Here is a 19,674-nt window from a genome sequence, read left to right as displayed (position 1 = left end):
GACCTAATTTCAAATCCCACCAGCACCAAGTTACTGAACTCATTTAAAATTTTGCAGTTGTTCAAGGAAAGAAGGATACACATACCTGGACAGAATTTTAAGCTTGCTTTTCACTCGCAATAATATTTTTCTTTCATACATCCACCACAACTGTCTTACGTTTCCTAATTGTTTCCTAAACTTTTACATAGGAAATTTACAAGCAAACATCCTCATTAGAATGTGTCATCATTTATAAAGAAATAAGTGAAGAAAATTTATGAAGGAATAAAGATTAACAAAATGTAAATTTTCCTTTTTGTCGAGAGGGTTGGGGAAAGAAAAGAAACTGGTTATGTGAAAACACTTTGTGCCTCCTGCTGTGTTATAAAATGCTTATTCCGAGTGAAAATTTGCACTCTATCCTCCATAAGCATTCTTTTCTCAATGGCGAGTCAGTAAATATTGCTTTGATAAAATTTTCTACCTGCTCATATAAACACATAAATACAACCTCATGAAAGAAAATTTCAATTTTTTAATGCCATTTTGAAGTTGAAATACAGTATATATGTATAATTCACTAGGGGTGCAACTTGGTCTGGTTCAAACTAAGAACATGACCATACCGATAGCTTTGGGATGGTTTGGTTTGATTTGGAATAAGTTGCAGTCCGATTTTGGGTTAAGAAAATAGAGAACCGATAGTTCGGTTCTCGATTCAAGGCTTGTATAGAACCGAACCATCATGTAATAAATAAATATATATTAGTTTATTATGAATTATTTTAGGAGTTAGCACATAGCTTAATGAATTATTTTTTATGGATTTATTAATGCCTTTTTATGGATAGGTTAATGATTTATTATATGAAATTTTACGTTTATTATATATTTTCTTTTTTTCAATTAAAAATGTCACTTCCAAGAATGTTTATAGAATATTGGCACCTGTAGAACCGAACCAAACCGACCTTAATTCGGTTTGGGTTGGTTTAGTTCCATTGGCACTTCAGTTTGGTTTTGGTTCTTACTTAGTGGAACCAACCAACTTGAACCCCTACAATTCACTGTGGGAAACATCTATTAATGGTAGCAAGGCTTAAAATAGCGTATCAATTGAATGTTTCAGTTAATGAAAAAACTGATACGATATTGGCTGATACATTCCCAAAACATTCAATATTTCAAGGTCAATGTTTTGTATCAGTGTCGACCAATAATGATATGTAACAACTGATACATTCCAACATTTTAAACCCTGAATGAGAACCTAATTTTGTCTAATCATCTACAATATCCCACTCGAGATTGGGGGGGAGCTTGAATAATAATTCAGATAATTCAAATTTTGAAGGGAAAAAAAAAATTCAGGTTTCTGCAATTTATAATAGGTTTACCTAGGCACCCAATATGGTCTGTCTAGTCCTTCTTATAGGTTCTAAGTATATAAGAAGTGAGTATTTTCTTGGTTGCACTCATGAATGGTAATAATAGTTGCTAGAAATATCCACCATGATTTAAGTTAATAGAAAACTAATTTAAGCGAAAATTCACAAACCAGAAATACATTCTAAAGCTCATATCATACCTCAGATACTGTATAGCCACAACTAACCAGGTCTCCACTTTCCCAAGCTGTTGTACTAGATTTTAAAGGCACGTCTAGTAAATCTGGCAAAATAAAAGAAGTCATCAATTTCTATTATAGCATCTCAGTAAAGCTTTGTAAGTCTCAAGTCACATTTAAACAGGATAAAGAGACCATGCCTGCCAACTTGTGTAGTTTAGCTAAAGGTGGTATAAGCTCATCTAGCTGAATGTGTATGGCTTCCTCACGTAACTTCTTTCTTTCGTTGATGACAATTTGCAACTCAAATAAAGAAGATAGGTTATCTAACGTCATTTGGATTAGCCTCTGAAGCTGAAAACAGATTAAGAAGAAATAAGTGTCTAACACATGAAACTTTCCATGTCATAGGACTTCTTTATTATCATCTAAAAGCAGTATCACTAGGAGTGCACCAGTTCAAACCGAGAACCGAACCGAACCAAACCGATATCTTTGGGGTGGTTTGGTTTGGTTTTGAACAAGTTGCAGTTTGGTTCCGAGTTAAGAAAATGGAGACCAATCAATTTCGTTCAGTTCTCGGATCAAGCTGTATAGAACCGAACCTTATATATTCTCTGTTATATATGGACCGCATTCGGTAGACAAAATCGTCGACAACGTTCTTATATTGCGAAAAAGTTTCAAAATGGGCTGATTTTTTTGTGAGGATGATCTCTGTGATGAGGAGATTATCCTCACAAAAAATCAGCCCATTCCGAAACTTCTAACCCTATGAAAATTGGTTACAAACTAACAGTAAAAAATTGAAGGTCCACGATTCTTCAACTTATAAACTAGGGTAAGAAATTTCAGAATGGGTTGATTTTTTGTGAGGATGATTTCCTCGCCATAGAGATCATCCTCATAAAAAATCAGACTATTCCTAAAATTTTAGCTCATATAGGACAAAACACTTTGTCTAGAAGTTTGTCTATAGAACCCGACTCTATACATATATATTAGGAGTTGGACAAAGATTAATGACTTTTTATGGATAAATTATATTTTTTATGGCTACATTCATGATTTATTGTACGAAATTTTATGTTTATTATATGTTTTCTTTTTCATTAAAAATATGTTACTTCTAATTTATAGAGTATTGGCAACCCATAGAACCAAACCAACCCAAACCAATCATAGTTTGGTTTGGGTTGGTTCCAATAGCATTTTGGTTCGGTTCTGGTTCTTATTTAGTACATGGAATTGACCTATGTCAGTTTGGTTCCAATTTGGCCTCAAACCAAAACAACCCAAACCAAGTGGCACCCCGAGTATCAACATTGGATGTAGAGAATGTACCTGTAATGTTTCCTCGGCTGCCATGTCGTCTAAAAGAAGTATATATTTTGCTATTCTAGAAAAAACAGAATCCAGAACCACACACATGGTTCTCCTGGCCACAAGAGTGGCTCCCATATAATATGCACTTTCTCAAGGATAAAAACCTGATCAAGATACATTCAGCTTTCAAAAACATATCAAAACAAGTGTCTGAGATTAAGCAGGAAAAGTCTGTAAGCAACTATACAACAGACTTAGGTTGCTTGCCTAACAAAAATCAATACTAAAATGCTAACTTAAAGCAAAGCTACCTGATCGATACTAACTTTTGCCGATTCATACTGTTGCATTTGGTGGGTATTCTGGAAACCGTCAGTGCCATCTATAGCCTGATAGGTGACAAGGCAAGATGAATTAAACAATGTCAACTCTCTTAATTAACTCCAATTGATGGATATTATTCCGAGAATATGTACCTCTTGCAAGTTATAACTAACTAGCCGAATTTGTTTTTGCAGAATTTCCTCTACCATCTGATGAAATCTTTGTGCCAAGTCAACAAATACCGCCCGTTCTTTTATGGAACTAGGAAAGTCTGAACGATACTGAAAGAACACAAGGCATGCGTATTTAGCTCACATGGTAGATATTAATTTTATGGCATAGTTCAGGTCAAAGAATTCCATACACCAATGTATTAAATTTCAACATACTTCCACGAAATATTTCAAATTCCACAAGTTCCGACACGAAATTTAACCGACAGATTCTTTTTGTATATATTTCAATGGAAATCACTATTAATTTCACAAAATGTTTAGACGAATAGTGAATTTCGTGAAATACCAAATTTTAAGTATAAAAATGCAATATTTCGATGGAAAATTTTAGAGGAATAGTAAACCTCGACCGAAATATTCTTTTTTGAAAAATATTATAATTGCTTTTAGAAAGAACTTGTAAATTACACATTGTATTTACTAATAAAATATTGCACATAACATTCATTCGTTGGTATAAATGAATTATGATTTGTTAGTTATCTTGTTTACTTCATCTAATTTTAATGTATTCTAAGCATATTAGTAATTCTATATAAGCACATACACAATTAGCCATGTTTTCATTAGTTGGATACATTAGCAACTTATTCAAAAAATATGAAATATATATATTTTTTTAATCGATAAAGATAACTTTATTAAAAAGAAGAGCGAGGGGGTCGAGGTGACCAATTCAAAACAAAGAGACAAACACAAAGGAAGAAAAAATGAAACGCCAAAAGAAGGAAAAAACCAATAGCAAGCGAGCGACAAAACACTCTCACGACAACGAACAAACCCTATCCCATTGCACGGGAAAATCTACAAAGAAGACCCCTTTAAATTCCTTGTAGAGTTTACTCCAAGAGAACAAGAGCTCCAAAATAGAGAGAACTAGTCCTTCCATTGTGGAAACTTTTCCTTCAAATATGCATCGATTACGCTCTTTCCAAATACCCCAACAAATTGCAAATGGAGTCAAAAACCAAAGAGTCCGTTTAGAAGACGAGAAAGAGGCTGCCCATGCCAACCAAGATTCTAAAGCCGCCTTAACTGAGCGAGGAAAACAACCTACTATCCCGAATAACGACTAGAAGTGTGACCAGATGTGATGAGCCACCCTGCAATGAATGAGTAAGTGATCCACCGTTTCCGCCAGGAATCTATACAAACAACATTGGTTTGGAGAAATAAAGCCTCTTCTGATCAACTGGTCTAAAGTTGTGAATCTCCCTAAAACCGCCATCCAAACAAAAACGAAAATCTTAGGAGGTATCTTACCACCCCAGACAAAAGAATGAGGGAAAATCGTTGTACTACTTAGAGCAATATTGTCATACAAAGATTTAACCGTGAATTTTCCATCCCGAGTAACAACCCACAGTCTCATCTTCTAAAGAATTCTGCACATAGTTATTCTCCACCTTAAGAATTAGCCTCCCTAGCATGTCCACCTCCCAATCGTTGAATGTTCTTCTAAACCCAAAGTCCCAAGTTAGCATGCCATTTTCGAAGTTCTGGAACGCAAAGACGACTTGGTTCTTTTTCAAAGATAAATTGTATAGAACCAAGTATGAGTCCTTAAGAGGACAATGCCCACACCACCAATCCTCCCAGAATCTCACCTTGTTCCCCCTCCCCACCTTACATTTCACTCTGCTCTTGAAAATCGTAAGTCTTCTAAGGATGCCCTCCCAAACTCCGCACCTCTCGCCAGGCCACTCTTCCAAACTCAACACCATATTTGTCAGTAATTACTTTCCTCCAAAGACTTTCCCTTTCCTCCCCGAACCTCCAGAGCCATTTCCCCAACAAAGTCGAATTCATAGAGCCAAAATTACGAATTCCCAAACCCCCATTCTTCTTAGGTAAACATATCTTACATCAACTCACCCAATGATGTTTTCTCACACCGTCCTTGCCACGTCACAAGAACTCTGGACAAACTCTTACTAATTGCGCTTCCACAGACCTTGGCAGAGAGAATAAAGAAAAGGTGGAATGCTGGCCAGAGCGCTTTTAATAAGAGTAATCTTTCCACCCTTAGATAACAACGTAGCTTTCCAATTGCTAAGTCTCTTTTTCATCCTTTCTATCACCAACTCCCAAAAAATAAGAGTAATCTTTCCAAAAAATATGAAATATAATAACACATGAAAGCAATTTATTAGTTTCTTCATTTCAATGTTTTACATATTAAATTTTATGTAGGTAAGCAATTTATTATTCTTATTTTCATATAGCAAAATGTTGTTGTTCTTCAATTTCACTCCATATGGTTCTTTATTGTATCTTGATGACTTAACGAAATATTTCCATTTCTAGACTAACCGAAATAGACATCGATATCGAAATTTAATACATTGCATACACCTGAAAGGTAAAAGAAGTATAGTGCATTGGAAACATCAAATATTAGCATCCTTTCCCAATATATCACTAATGAAAATGATTTTTAACCCACCAACAGAAGATGGCAAGATGTTTGAATCAGAGGCTTCTTTCTGATTCGTTCGATTGTAAAATATTTTCTATATATTAAAAATACTCACTGTTTCCCAACTTTTTTAAAAAATGAAAAGGGATTCTTCAAATCTTGCTTTCTATCAAAATCCAAACTGTTTAAAATTAAACCTTGGAAATAAGGGTGGTTGTAAGAATTACCAATCCCTTACTTTTTCTTGACCCTTTGATTACAGAAGGTGAATTTTCCAGCACAATCTCTTTGGTAGTAAGTTTGGTAGAAAAATCTTGGAGGCTTGCAAATATCGTAGAGAACAAAGTTTTTGTAAAGAGTTGTTTACCATCATGTATCACAGTGCTAATTAGGGGTGAAACTTGGTTCGGGTTGGTTTGGTTTAGAGTCAAATCACAACCAAACCAACTAAGGTCGGTTCCATTATATGGGAACCAGAACCTAATCAAACCAAACCAACCTTAATTCGGTCTGGTTCCATGGGTTGCCAAAAAACTTCTTAAACAAAATATTTTTAATAAAAAATAATAAATAGTACCTGGCTCATGCATAAAATTTTTCAACCCTGCTTCAATAACATCATTGTGTGCAACCTACAGGATCTCAATAATAATCATAGGTGATCTCATCCAATTGAAAGCATAGAGATAGTCAAGGCCTCTCATTAATCCATCAATCCAAAAAATAAAATCATTAATCTATCCGTCCCAAAAAAAATGTCATTAATCTATCCATCAATAAAAAAAGTTATCAAACTATCCATAAAAAAATAACATCAATCCATATTTTAATTCCTAAAAATCAATGAGCATCTTTAAAAAATCAATATATCCATCCAAAAAGAAAGTCATTGATATATTATCTATCCATCCTTAAAATGTGATCAATCCATGTATAAAAAGACATCAATCTATTATCTATCCAAACAGAAAAAATATATATGTCTGAAATCCACAAAAGAGTAAAGCACAATAAAAAAATCAATCACTCTCCATCTTCCCCAATGATCCAATCGATAAGTCTAAACATAAAAAATAAATAAAAAAACACTATTATTAAATATATTAAGTTGAATATTTAAAAAAATTATTCTGTTGTAATAATTTTTGGAAGAGCAATTTACCTAAAAATACAAATGAAGAGGCATTTGAAATTCAATCAAGAAGTTCAGAATCATCTTTAATAACAATAAAAATAAAATAAAATAAATTGCCACCAAATAGAAAATAGAAATGAAAGAACTTCATAAATAAAATAAAAAACAAAAATTACCTAACTCGATTTCTTCAAGTTCTTTAACATTTCTTCAACATCAATTAGAATTAGTGAAGCACGTAACCAATCTTGCCCACAAATTAAACATTCCACCAACTTCGGGGTTAGGGAGCTACGAAATTGATCTAATACGCGAACCCCAGTGCTAAAAGCACTTTCAGAAGCATCAGTGGAAACCGGAATGGATAACCAATCTCGAGTCACCATAGAAAGTATGCGATACTTAGAAGAATTAATTTTCCACAAATTCAAAATTTTAAAATTTATGTCTTGCTTCTCAACACTTTCTTCTAAGTATCTATCTACTTCTGATTTGCAATCCACACTTTCTTCTTCCTCCAAGTGCTTCAAAAACTCATATTGAAGTGACTTGACTTGAGCATTACCTTCACCAATTGGTTGATCAACTTCCATTTCATTTAAAGTTCGAGTGAAATCATTTGAAGAAACAGTTGAAGTTGAGTCGAGAAACTGATAATGTTGAAAATTTTGATTCATTATTTCCCTTTATTGTTCTAGTCAACAACTCAACCTTTATAAGTAGATAAACCTTTGAGTAACAAAAGTTTACATACCTTAACTTATAACGAGGATCCAATACTGCATCAACCAATAGTATCTTGTTTACCTTATCAATACTCCCCCAATACCTATCAAATTTATCCCTCATCTTCACTGCCATAGAACTCAAGTAAGGATCAAAACTTTTAGATCAATCAGAAATACTACTTTCAATAGGCCAAACTTCATTAAAGTAAGAATTAGCAGTGGCATAGAGAGAACCCGACATTCGTTTAGAGAAATCATAGAAAGTTTGCAAAAATTTAGCCAACACTCGAGCATAATTCCAATCATCTTCAGTGGGAAGCCCTCCTTTAAGTTCTTTCTCAAATTGTATTCTCGTTCTTCCAACTACTCAAATGCTTTTTGAAATTTTACAGCAGCATCCAACATAAGATATGTTGAATTCCACCAAGTTGGAACATCAAGGACTAAAGAACTCCTACATATAATTCTCTCTTGATCAACACATTTATTAAATTATTGAGCTCTTGACGGAAAACTCCTTACATATTTCACAGCCCCGCGGATTCTACTAATAAAATCATGCACATCACTAATATCTTCTTTTACTATCAAATTCAATATAGGTGCACAACACCTCATATGCAAAAATTCACCTTCTAGAATACAATATCCCCTTTTGTTCAATTTTTTTCTCAAATAACCAATGGCAACATCGTTAAAACTTGCATTATCAATCGTGATAGTACACACATTCTCTATACTCCCTTGAAGCAAGCATAACTCAAAAGCCTTACCAATTGCCTCACCTTTATGACTGGTAACAATACAAAAATTGATATCCTTTTATATAATTTTCAATTTTTATCAATAAAATGTGCAGTGAGACACATGTATGAAATGTTTTGTAAAGAAGTCTACAAATACGTAGTAAAGATTCTTTGGACAGAAGTATTCAATACATTCTTAAACTTCATCTTTTCATTTGCATACAATTGTAAGCAATCTTTTGCCACATTGGTGCGAGACACTAAACGAAATTTAGGTTGCAATACACTTAAAAAATATTGAAAGCTTTCGCGCTCCACAAACTTAAAGGGCAATTCATCAATAATTATCATTCTCGTAAGGGCATCCCTACATAACTCTTGGTCAAATTTCCAAGAGGTAAGGCTATTATCTCCTTCGTGGACTTTTTGCCTCTTGGCGTCATTGTAAGGGTACTTGGGGTATTTAGTTAAATGTTTCCTGAACGTACTAGTCTCATTAACACTCGAACACCAATAATTTGAATTACAGTAAGTACATTTGGATCTTTCTAACTTCCCCCCATTATCATTTTTAATTTTAATAAAATGATCACAAACGTCAGATTTTGGTCTATAAGGCTTCTTGCAATTTGAGTTTACTTTAGCCTTTGAGGCAACAGGGCAACTGCCAGTAGTAGTAGAAGAAGTAAAAGTAGTAACTAGTTCAATATTAGTATTGCTAGTGTCTTTGTCTCCCATTCTCCAATTAAATGGCTAATTATAAAAACTAATTTTTTCATGAAATATCCAATTAGACTTGTGGCATCCAAAAACAAGATCTAATGCTCCAGGATAGTAGAAATGCATTTTCATGAAAAAATTAGTTCATAATTAGCCATTTAATTGGAGCATGAGAGACTAAGATACTAGCAATACTAATATTGAACCAATTACTACTTCTATTCCTTCTGCTACTACTGGCAATGGCACTGTTGCCTCAAAAGGTAGGGTAAACTCAAATCGCAAGAAGCCTTATAGACCAAAATCTGATGTTAGTAATCATTTTACTAAAATTCAAAATGATAATGAGGGGAAGTTAGAAAGAGCCAAATGTAATTATTGTAGTCCAAATTATGGGTGTTCGAGTGTTAATGAGACTAGTACGTTAAGAAAACATTTAACTAAATACCCCAAGTATCCTTACAATGATGACAAGAAGTAAAAAGTCCACGAAGGAGATGATAGCCTTACCTCTTGGAAATTTGACCAAGTGTTATGTAAGGATGCCCTTACAAGAATGATAATCATTGATGAATTGCCCTTAAAATTTGTGGAGCGCAAAAGCTTTCAATATTTTTTAAGTGTATTGCAACCTAAATTTCGTTTAGTGTCTCGCACCACTGTGCCAAAAGATTACTTACAATTGTACGCAAATGAAAAGATGAAATTTAAGAATGTATTGAATACTTTTGTCCAAAGAGTCTCTCTTACTACGTATTTGTGGATTTCTTTACAAAACATTTCATACATGTGTCTCACAGCACATTTCATTGATAAAAATTGAAAACTACATAAAAGGAAACTTAATTTTTGATATGTTACCAGTCATAAAGGTGATGGTAAAGTTGTTGAGTTATGCTTGCTTCAAGGGGGTATAGAGAATATGTGTTTTATCACGGTTGATAATGCAAATTCTAATGATGTAGCCATTGGTTATTTGAGAAAAAAAATTGAATAAAAGGGGTTATTGTATTCTAGAAGGTGAATTTTTGCATATGAGGTGTTGTGCACATATATTGAATTTGATAGTAAAAGAAGAGATTAGTGATGTGCATGCTTCTATTAGTAAAATCCACGGGGCTGTGAAATATGTAAGGAGTTCTCCGTCAAGAACTCAATAATTTAAGAAATGTGTTGACCAAGAGAAAATTACATGTAAGAATTCTTTAGTCTTTGATGTTCCAACTAGGTGGAATTCAACATATCTTATGTTGGATACCACTATAAATTTTCAAAAAGTATTTGAGCGGTTGGAAGAACGAGAATCATAATTTGATAAAGAACTTAAAGGAGGGCTTCCTACTAAAGATGATTGGAATTATGCTGGAGTATTGGTTAAATTTTTGCAAACTTTCTATGATTTCTCTAAACGAATGTCGGGTTCTCTCTATGTCACTACTAATTCTTACTTTCATGAAGTTTGCATTATTGAAAGTACTATTTCTGATTGGTCTAAAAGTCTTGATCTTTGCTTGAGTTCTATGTTAGTGAAGATAAAGTATAAATTGAATAGGTATTGGGGGAGTATTAACAAGGTAAACAAGACGCTATTGGTTGATGCGGTATTGGATCCTCGTTATAAGGTGAGGTATGTAAACTTTTGCTACTCAAAAGTTTATCCACTTATAAAGGTTGGGGAGTTGACTAGAACAATAAGAGAAATAATGAACCAAAATTTTCAACATTATCAATTTCTCGACTCAAACTCAATTGTTTCTTCAAATGATTTCACTCAAACTTTAAATGAGATGGAAGTTGATCAACCAACTAGTGAAAGTAATGTTCAAGTCAAGTCACTTCAATATGAGTTTTTGAAGTACTTGGAGGAAGAAAAGGAAAGTGTGGATTGCAAATCAGAAATAGATAGATACTTAGAAGAAACTGTTAAGAAGCAAGACATAAATTTTAAAATTTTCAATTGGTGAAAAATTAATTCTTCTAAGCATCACATACTTTCTATGGTGACACGAGATTGGTTATCCATTATGGTTTCCACTGTTGCTTCTGAAAGTACTTTTAGCACTGGGGGTCGCGTATTAAATCAATTTCGTAACTCCCTAACCTCGAAGTTAGTGGAATGTTTAATTTGTGGGCAAGATTAATTACGTGCTTCACCAATTCCAATTGATGTTGAAGAAAAGTTAGAAGAACTTGAAGAAATCGAGTCAAGTAACTTTTATGTTTTATATGATTTTATTTTATTTGTGAAGTTTTTTCATTTCTATTTTCTATTTGATGACAATTTATTTTATTTTATTTTTACAGTTATTATAAATGATTCTGAACTTCTTGATTGAATTTCAAATGCCTCTTCATTTGTATTTTTAGGTAAATTGCTCTTCCAAAAATTATTACAACAGAATAATTTTTTTAAATATTCAACTTAATATATTTAATAATAGTGTTTTTATATTTATTTTTTATGTTTAGACTTATCGATTGGATCATGGAGGAAGATGGAGAGTGATTGATTTTTTTATTGTGCTTTACTCTTTTGTGGATTTCAGACATATATATTTTTTCTGTTTGGATAGATAATAGATTGATGTCTTTTTATACATGGATTGATCACATTTTAAGGATGGATAGATAATATATCAATGACTTTCTTTTTGGATGGATATATTGATTTTTTAAAGATGCTCATTGATTTTTAGGAATTAAAATATGGATTGATGTTATTTTTTTATGGATAGTTTGATAACTTTTTTTATTGATGGATAGATTAATGACCTTTTTTTTTGGACGGATAGATTAATGATTTTTTTTTTTGGATTGATAGACTAATGAGAGGCCTTGACTATCTCTATGCTTTCAATAGGATTGACTAGCTCGCCGAGACAAGTGAGCTTTTTAAGCGGTTTGCTAGGGTGTTTTGAGGTGATATCGGGCATCCCGGTCAATCTTCATAAGAGTAAATTGTTTGCAGTAGAGAGATAGAAGGGGTGGAGGCAACGGCGGCTCTGCTGGGGGTTCAAATGGGGACACTTCCGTCCACGTATTTGGGGCTTCCTTTAGGAACGGGTTATTCTAGTAAGGAAATTTGGGAGCCGGTTGTTGACAGGATGAGGAAGAAACTTAGCACTTGGAAGTCTAAGCTTTTATCAAAAGGAGGAAAGATTACTCTTATTAAAAGTGCGTTGGCTGTATCCCCATTTATACACTCTGTTTTCCTTGCCGAGGAATGTGGAAGTTCAATTAGAAAAAATTTGTCAAAAGTCCTTGTGGCATGGAAAAGATGGCACTAGAAAATACCACTGGGTAAGTTGGAGGAAGTTATGCTTGCCCACGAAAAATGGGGAGTTGGGTTTCCGTAGTTTTGGCTTCATAAATTCGGCTTAGATGGGAAAATGGCTTTGGAGGTTTGGAGAGGAAAGGGAGAGCTTGTAGAGAAAAGTAATTGTGGATAAGTATGGGGTGAATGAGAATAGGTGGGATAGTGGTCCGACTAAAGGTGCACTGGGTTGTGGGGTGTGGAAAGGCATTCTCAGAAGACTTCCGATTTTTAAGAAAATAGTGAAATGTAAGGTGGGAAGGGGGTGTAAGGTAAGATTTTGGGAGGATTGGTGGTGTGGTAATGGATCCATTAAAGATCAATTCTCGGAGCTTTTTGCGTTGTCGATGAAGAAGAACCACTTTATCTCCAGTTTCAAAATCATTGATAACGGGGTGATTAATTGGGACTTTGGCTTTAGAAGAACGTTTAATGATTGGGAGGTGGATAGTGTAGGAAGGTTAGTTTCCTTGGTAGAGAGTAGAAATTGGGAGTGCTTATTGGAAGACCAGAGAGTGGGGGGCTTCTATGAATGGAAAGTTTACAGTGAAGTCTTTTTACAAAGGTATAGCACATAGTTCTATGATGTCTTTTCATCACTTTTGTCTGGGGTGGCAAGATTCCTCCAAAGATCTCGACATTTCTTTGGTTAGCGACTCTAGGGAGACTCGCAACAGTTGATCAGTTAATTAAGAGAGAATTCATTTCGCCAAATCAGTGCTGCATGTGCAAGTCTCAGGCGGAAACGGTGGACCATCTTCTCATTCATTGCTAGGTGGCGCATCACATTTGGTTGCATTTCTTATCTTTGTTTAGTTTAGTAAGATATGTCCCCAGATCAGTCAAGTCGGCTTTGGAATCTTGGCTGACGTGGGGAAGGACTTTCTTATCCTCGAAGCGGATTCTTTGGTTTTTGGCTCAATTTGCAATTTGTTGGGGCATTTGGAAAGGGCGTAATCAATGCATTTTCGAGGGGAGGGAGGTTACTTTTGATGGTCTGATTCTAAAGAAAAATAAAAATTAAAAGAAAAAAAATAGAAAATGATAGAAAGATAGAACCTTGAAATCACACCAAGGGTTTCTTGGAATCACACTAAGAATGGTGGAAAACTCACTTCACTCCATAAAAGAAACTTATTATTTATACATTAAAATCTTCTTTATAAAAAACCTAATACAATTTATATAAAGAAAATAAATCAAGAATCCTAGTCAAACTAAAATTTGGTTATTAAATAAATTAACCTTATTTTTGTAACTTTCTTACTCCAAATTTTCAAACCCTGATAAACTTAAATATAAGATAAATTAAAGTTACTAAACTGCCCCTAAATATTATATTAAGACCATGGGCCAATAAGACATCAAAATAAATTCAAAAAAACATGAAAATAAAGCCTTAAAACAGAAATCTAAATAAAAACTAAAATCTACTCTTTAAGATTTGATGTCCCCATCAATTTTCCTGGACTAAGAAAATTTCGCCACTGGCGAAATAAAATTGTAATAATTCTCATCATTAGTTGCATTCCACATTATTCTCCTCTGGTTGGAGAAAACTTGTACTCAAGTTTTAAATCAGGAGAGAATAATGCGGAACACAAATAAAGTCAACAGTCAAGGGTTCTGATGAAAATTTTCTAATTATTTAGGTTTTCACTTGAGTAGGTTTAGATTTATCGTCAAAATTATTTTAGATCAATCATTTTTTTTTTTTAGTTTTGAGTTATTTTAGGACTTTATTTTTACATTTTTTTGGTTTATTTTCATGTTTTATTGGCCCATGGTCATAGTATAATATTTAGGGGCAGTTTGATAACTTTAAGATGTGTTTTATTTAATTTTATTAGGGTTGAAAATTTAAGAGAGAAAAAATTGCGAAAATTAGGGAAGTTACGAAAATTAGGTGTTTTAGTTTTAGTTTTATTAGGACTCTTGGTTGATTTTCTTTATTTATAAATTGTATTAGGATTTATGTAGGGAGAACGAATGGAATAAACAAATTACAGAAGTTTCTGTTTTCTTTTGAATGTTGGTGCATTCAACATGATTGATGTCATGGAAATCGTTGGGGTGATTCCAAGGTAAATATCATTTTTCTTTCTTTAATTTTCTTCTTATCCTCTATCTCTTCTTTAATCCATCTTTTCTACTTTTTTATTTATTATTATTTGTAAGAGATCAAGAAACCTTTAATCCTTTCAAGAACCCAACCCATAAACTTGGTTTTCTTGATTTTTTAAGAAATCTTGAATTCTTGATTCTTGATTTCTTTAAGTCTCGGATTCTTGAATCTTGAAACCCCTTTTTCGATTCTTGATTTTTGAAATCCCTTTTTTGATTATTGATTCTTGAAACCCCTATCTTGATTCTTAATCCGTTTCTTACCCTACAAACCTTTAACCATTTTCATTGGGATTATGTTCACACCTACAATCATTGTTTTCATTTTACCTTTTAGGTTTATCCAATCCTAAACCAAATTCCCTAAAACCCCATATTTTCTTATCTCCCCTCATCATCCTGCATCAAATTTCTTAACCTTTATGCTATCTCTTCAAAGAAGTTGCTTTCTATTTAGAACTTCACATCATAGGGTGTTCTTGGTGGCTTCAGGAGGAATTTCAATGACTAGGAGATTGACCTTTGTTTGACTTGATTAGCAAAATCTCTACGGTCTCTGTTTCTCCATAGATAAATGACAGTAGAATTTGGAAGAAGAATCGGGATGATTTGTTTGCTATTAAATACGTCTAGTGGGCCACGTTGGCTAGTGATTCCAGATGTGTCTTGAGTCCGCCATCTAGAGTCCTAAAGCATTTTTATTCCAGTCAACAACCCCAGGTAGGATTCTAATGATTGGCCAACTCATGGCTAGGATATATCAATGTGATGGGAAATCTGTCGTTCATCTTCTTCTTCATTGTGCATTCTCTAGAGTCATGTGGTCTAATTTCCTATCTGTATTTCAAATATCTTGACCCTTCCCTAAGTTAATTTTTAAAGTGTTTCAACATTGGTTATCCCTGTGTTTTGAAATTGACAGAAAATTAAGCCCAAGATTGTACCTGCATTTCTTTTCAAATTTGGCATTATGGTGGACTCGATACCAAACCCAAACATGAAATTAGGAAGGCTTTGAGTGGTTCATCTTTTCTCTGCCTTTAATATTTAGAATAATTGAATTAATAGATACCGATTTATACATGGTTGTAAGATGCATTTCAAGATCCTAAAATAGAAGAGTTGATCAAGGAGATAAAAGCAACACCTTGCATTGGCCATCATTTTCAAGGAGTTAAAGGTGCATCTTCTGACTTCTGTGAATTTTTTACAAATAATTTAGAGGTATTTGCCAAGGGCATTGATTCAATGAATATTTTTCATTTTTTAAACAAATGACACTGCCCTATATTGACTATTGAGTATTTCTTCTATATTTGGGGATTTGGGGCTTCCTTGTAATGTGCTTTGCCCTGTTTCTTCTTTCATTTTTATGTCAATCTCATTAACATAATAAAGAGGAAAGAAAAACAAGACATGAATGTATGATAGCAGGAAGCCAAACAAACAATACAATGAAAAACATGGATAATAGGGGAAAATTTCAAGGACGAGTTCCAACTATTTAAACATGCCTTAAATGCAAGCCCAAGAATTTCCTGGGAAAGAAAAGAGAAAATCATTGTGCACAATTATAGCAAGTTGGTTGATGCTATTGAGTTGCTACTCTAACTTCATATGTCAAAAAGAAACAAAAGATATAAACAGTCATAATTAAGATATTTTCCACATGCATGCCATGACTCTGCAAACATAGTATGAAGTAAACCATGTGAAGAACCCATGATAAGAAAACTAAGATTTGCCCCCAATGATAATTTTTTCGAAATTCACCAACAGTAACATTTCAATCCTTTCTCAATTATTGTTTTAAACTTCTGATCAAGAAGATGAATTATTTTATCTCCATAAATGACATTTTCAAGTCATTTACTGAAGTCTGCGAAAATAGAAAAAATAGGGAACTACTTGTTCCTTCTGTCTAATAAATGCATATAGTGATGTAATATACACAATGACAACACATTTTAAAGACGAAATTCATTTAAAAAATTGTAAAATCATGCACACAATAGCAACACATTTTAAAGAAGAAATTAATTTAAAAATTTGTAAAAAAAACGCGCAATTATCAACTAAGAATCTAGATATTGCATGGCAATAAAAATCGGTCCATCATCCAATAACTGAGTGAAACTGTCAATACATAATGCTTCCATCAATGAATTATGAAATTGTTGCACAAGCACATACCTTCACAGGCACAATAGCTTCATACAAAAGTAGAGCATCCCTCGCAGCATGATAGAATTCCACGGCCATTCTGGCAGATGACACGCAAACATCCTGAAATAATCAGTTAGAATCATATTTCCTCAAAGAGAACAGTCAGACGGGTCACATTATCAGAATTGAAAGGATAAGAAAAATATTTAAGACGATTAAACATTAAACAACATATCTACCAATTGCTTACTTAACATTGATATATGAACCTAAGAGATACAAGCACTAGAAAGGACAAATGATGATTTAAAAGGAACTGCAAAGAGAAAACCAAGTTTATATAATTAATTACTCAGAAGAAAAATAATAATAAATACAAGTGCATTCTGTATATGCAATAAGTCAATATGTAGATAAAGGGAAACAGGAAAGTACTACCTGAATCTACTAAAAACAACCGAGCTATCTAGAGCAGTAGAACAATTGAACTTTCCTGAAGTACTGGGAGACTGAAATCTAATTGAGAAAGAAATAGAAATATAGGGCCAACTCTTCTAGTTGCGCCTCTACCCTTACTACGCTACCCAACCCGCTGAGAAAAGGTCGAATTCAGCAGGGCTGCAGGCACGAAATGCCGATCAAATCCGTTAAATTAAAGGAAGCCTAATCAAAGCGGGCAAACAAGAAGATCTGACTGAGTTGATGATGGACCGGATCTCGAAAGGCGAGAGGCTTTCATAAATACGTATGAGAAACGGAGGGTCGAGAGAGGCTTATTGCACTCAAATCATCCTCCTCCACCATCTCCGCCCGGAACATGGTCTTTCGGGGTAAAATGGAGATTGATCGACCCTCCCCTATCGGTGACTAGCTCCGGACTACAATAAGCCACTGCCATGTATAAGAAGCAACAGGAAAAGGATATTGCTGCAGAGGCTGAAAAGAAGAGTGCCGTACTACCAAGAAGCCTTATTCTAGGTCCATAGTGGAGTTTGGCATTCTGTATATGCAATAAGTCAATATGTAGAAAAAGGGAAACAGGAAAGTACTACCTGAATCTACTAAAAACAACCGAGTTATTCTAGATCAGTAGAACAATTGAACTTTCCTGAAGTACTGGTAGAGTTTGCCATTAATTTTCTTCTTTTATTATTGGTTTCGGAATTAAATTTTATTAGAAGGAAACATTGTAAGAATATTTGTCAGAATCCATGTAATTCTTAGCTTCCAATGTAATTGGGGAAATACCGAAGTTGTAATTGGGAAATGTTAAAGTCAAGTGCTTGAAGATGCTAAAAGTTATACGTTGGAGATCTAGCTAACTCAAGAAAAAGGAGGATGGAAGATTAGTCTCAACCACCTCAAGCTGAAGATTGTTAAAAAGTACATAGGTGTGTGAGTGTCCATGGCTGGTTGACCGAACCCAAGAACGCAATTTTTTCTTCTCCACATGGAACGAACACTCGGTCGACCCAACAATTTTACATCGGGCGACTGAGCATCTCTCAGTCGACCAAACCCGAAACTCCCATACCTTTCCTTATTCTTCTAATTGTGATCGATCACTCTGTCAACCCAGATTTGGTCAGTTGACCGAACATTAATGTTTCAGCATTCTTTGACCGATTCGCATTTTGTTTTGAACGTCTATTTTTTTTCAGAGAGATGGCGACCGAGCATCTCTCGATCGACCAAACCCGAAACTCTCATACCTTTCCTAATTCTGCTAATTGAGATCAATCACTCAGTCGACCCAGTTTTGGTTGGTCAACCAAACGTTTCAACATTCTTTGACCGATTCGCATTTTGTTTCGAACTATTTTTTTCAGAGTTTTACTCAGTTTTGATCTAGTCTTTGGTTTTGACTGGACTCTATCTAAAGTAGTTAGGGTTTCTCAATAAACACTATCCTTTTCTCTCTATATAAAGAGGGGTCTCTCCTCTAAGTAAATCATCAAGCAGAAAATCATATTCTCTGAGAAATATTTTTGAGATAGTTCTTCTCTTCTTCTCTCTGAATTTCCTTTTAAAGTAAGATTTTTTTCTAAGAGAGTTATTCCTCTTTTTATTTTGAGATTATGTTGTATAGAGGAAACTTTGAGCAAGCTTTTCAGATCTACCTTTTAGAGGCATCTTTCTACACAACTTACAGTTGTTTCTTTTTCAAAAAGGATCTGTAGAGATTTCTTGTTGTGAGATCTCAAACGGCTCGGATGAAAGTCCCGAGCATAGTGTCGCCACGGTGTGCTCGTCTTTTATTGTAAGCGGTTGTAATCCGAAAGCATTGAATAAAGGACATCAGCTCAAGTTTTGAACTTTCCGATAGTGGAGTAGGGACCGAGGTCACCGAACTACTATAAATCTTTGTCTCACTAGATGGTTTGAATATCTCTAAACCTTTACTCTTGTATGATTTATTTGATGTGGTTGTGAATCTTGTTCATATGCTATTGTTGCTTGCTTGAGATTAAAAATTGAAAAATAATTTATTAGAACCTATTCAACCATACCAATTAGTGGAGAACTTCAGAATGAGACCATAATTAGCCTTTCATGTAGAATGGGTAATGTCCATAGAATTACAAGTTTGTTTAGAAAACATTATCTGGAAAGGTGTCATTGTCAAGGGCTCAAGGCAGGATATGATGATTCCTGTTGCATGGACTCCTCCAAAAGGCTGAAATACAAGTGCTAGGCAGATCAGATCTCATGCATTTATGCATATTATGATTTCTTTCCTTCCTGGTCAAGATTTTCCTTTTAGAAAATAAAGAGTTATTCTATATGATTAGGAAAGATAACCCATCACATAATTCATTGTTATCATCATCATTCTTATATAAAAATGATTACTTTCTCTTAAATTATGTAAAATATGATGCTCTGCC

General features: G+C 34.0%; 1 protein-coding gene across 3 annotated transcripts in view; it reads right to left on the bottom strand.

The window, feature by feature from the left end:
* LOC147410096 (centromere/kinetochore protein zw10 homolog) overlaps positions 1-19,674 on the bottom strand; it is a 49,234-nt gene continuing 29,560 nt past the window's right edge. For 2 of the 3 annotated variants that reach the window (XM_086432285.1, XM_086432284.1), the window contains exons 5-10: positions 16,814-16,906; positions 3,352-3,480; positions 3,187-3,264; positions 1,750-1,903; positions 1,571-1,653; positions 1-466 (exon numbers count right to left, since the gene is read on the bottom strand). In XM_086432285.1, coding sequence (XP_086288411.1) covers positions 365-466; positions 1,571-1,653; positions 1,750-1,903; positions 3,187-3,264; positions 3,352-3,480; positions 16,814-16,906 — 639 coding nt within the window. In that variant the 3' untranslated portion in view covers positions 1-364. The remainder of the gene's footprint in view (positions 467-1,570; positions 1,654-1,749; positions 1,904-3,186; positions 3,265-3,351; positions 3,481-16,813; positions 16,907-19,674) is intronic. The other variant, XM_086432283.1, reaches the window with a different exon arrangement.

Source organism: Akebia trifoliata, chromosome 2 (genome assembly GCF_017979445.1).
Source record: "Akebia trifoliata isolate Shusen 1 chromosome 2, ASM1797944v1, whole genome shotgun sequence".
NCBI classification, from domain to species: domain Eukaryota; kingdom Viridiplantae; phylum Streptophyta; class Magnoliopsida; order Ranunculales; family Lardizabalaceae; genus Akebia; species Akebia trifoliata.
Note: the sequence above shows the minus strand (reverse complement) of the source record. Positions and strands in the feature narration are given on the sequence as shown.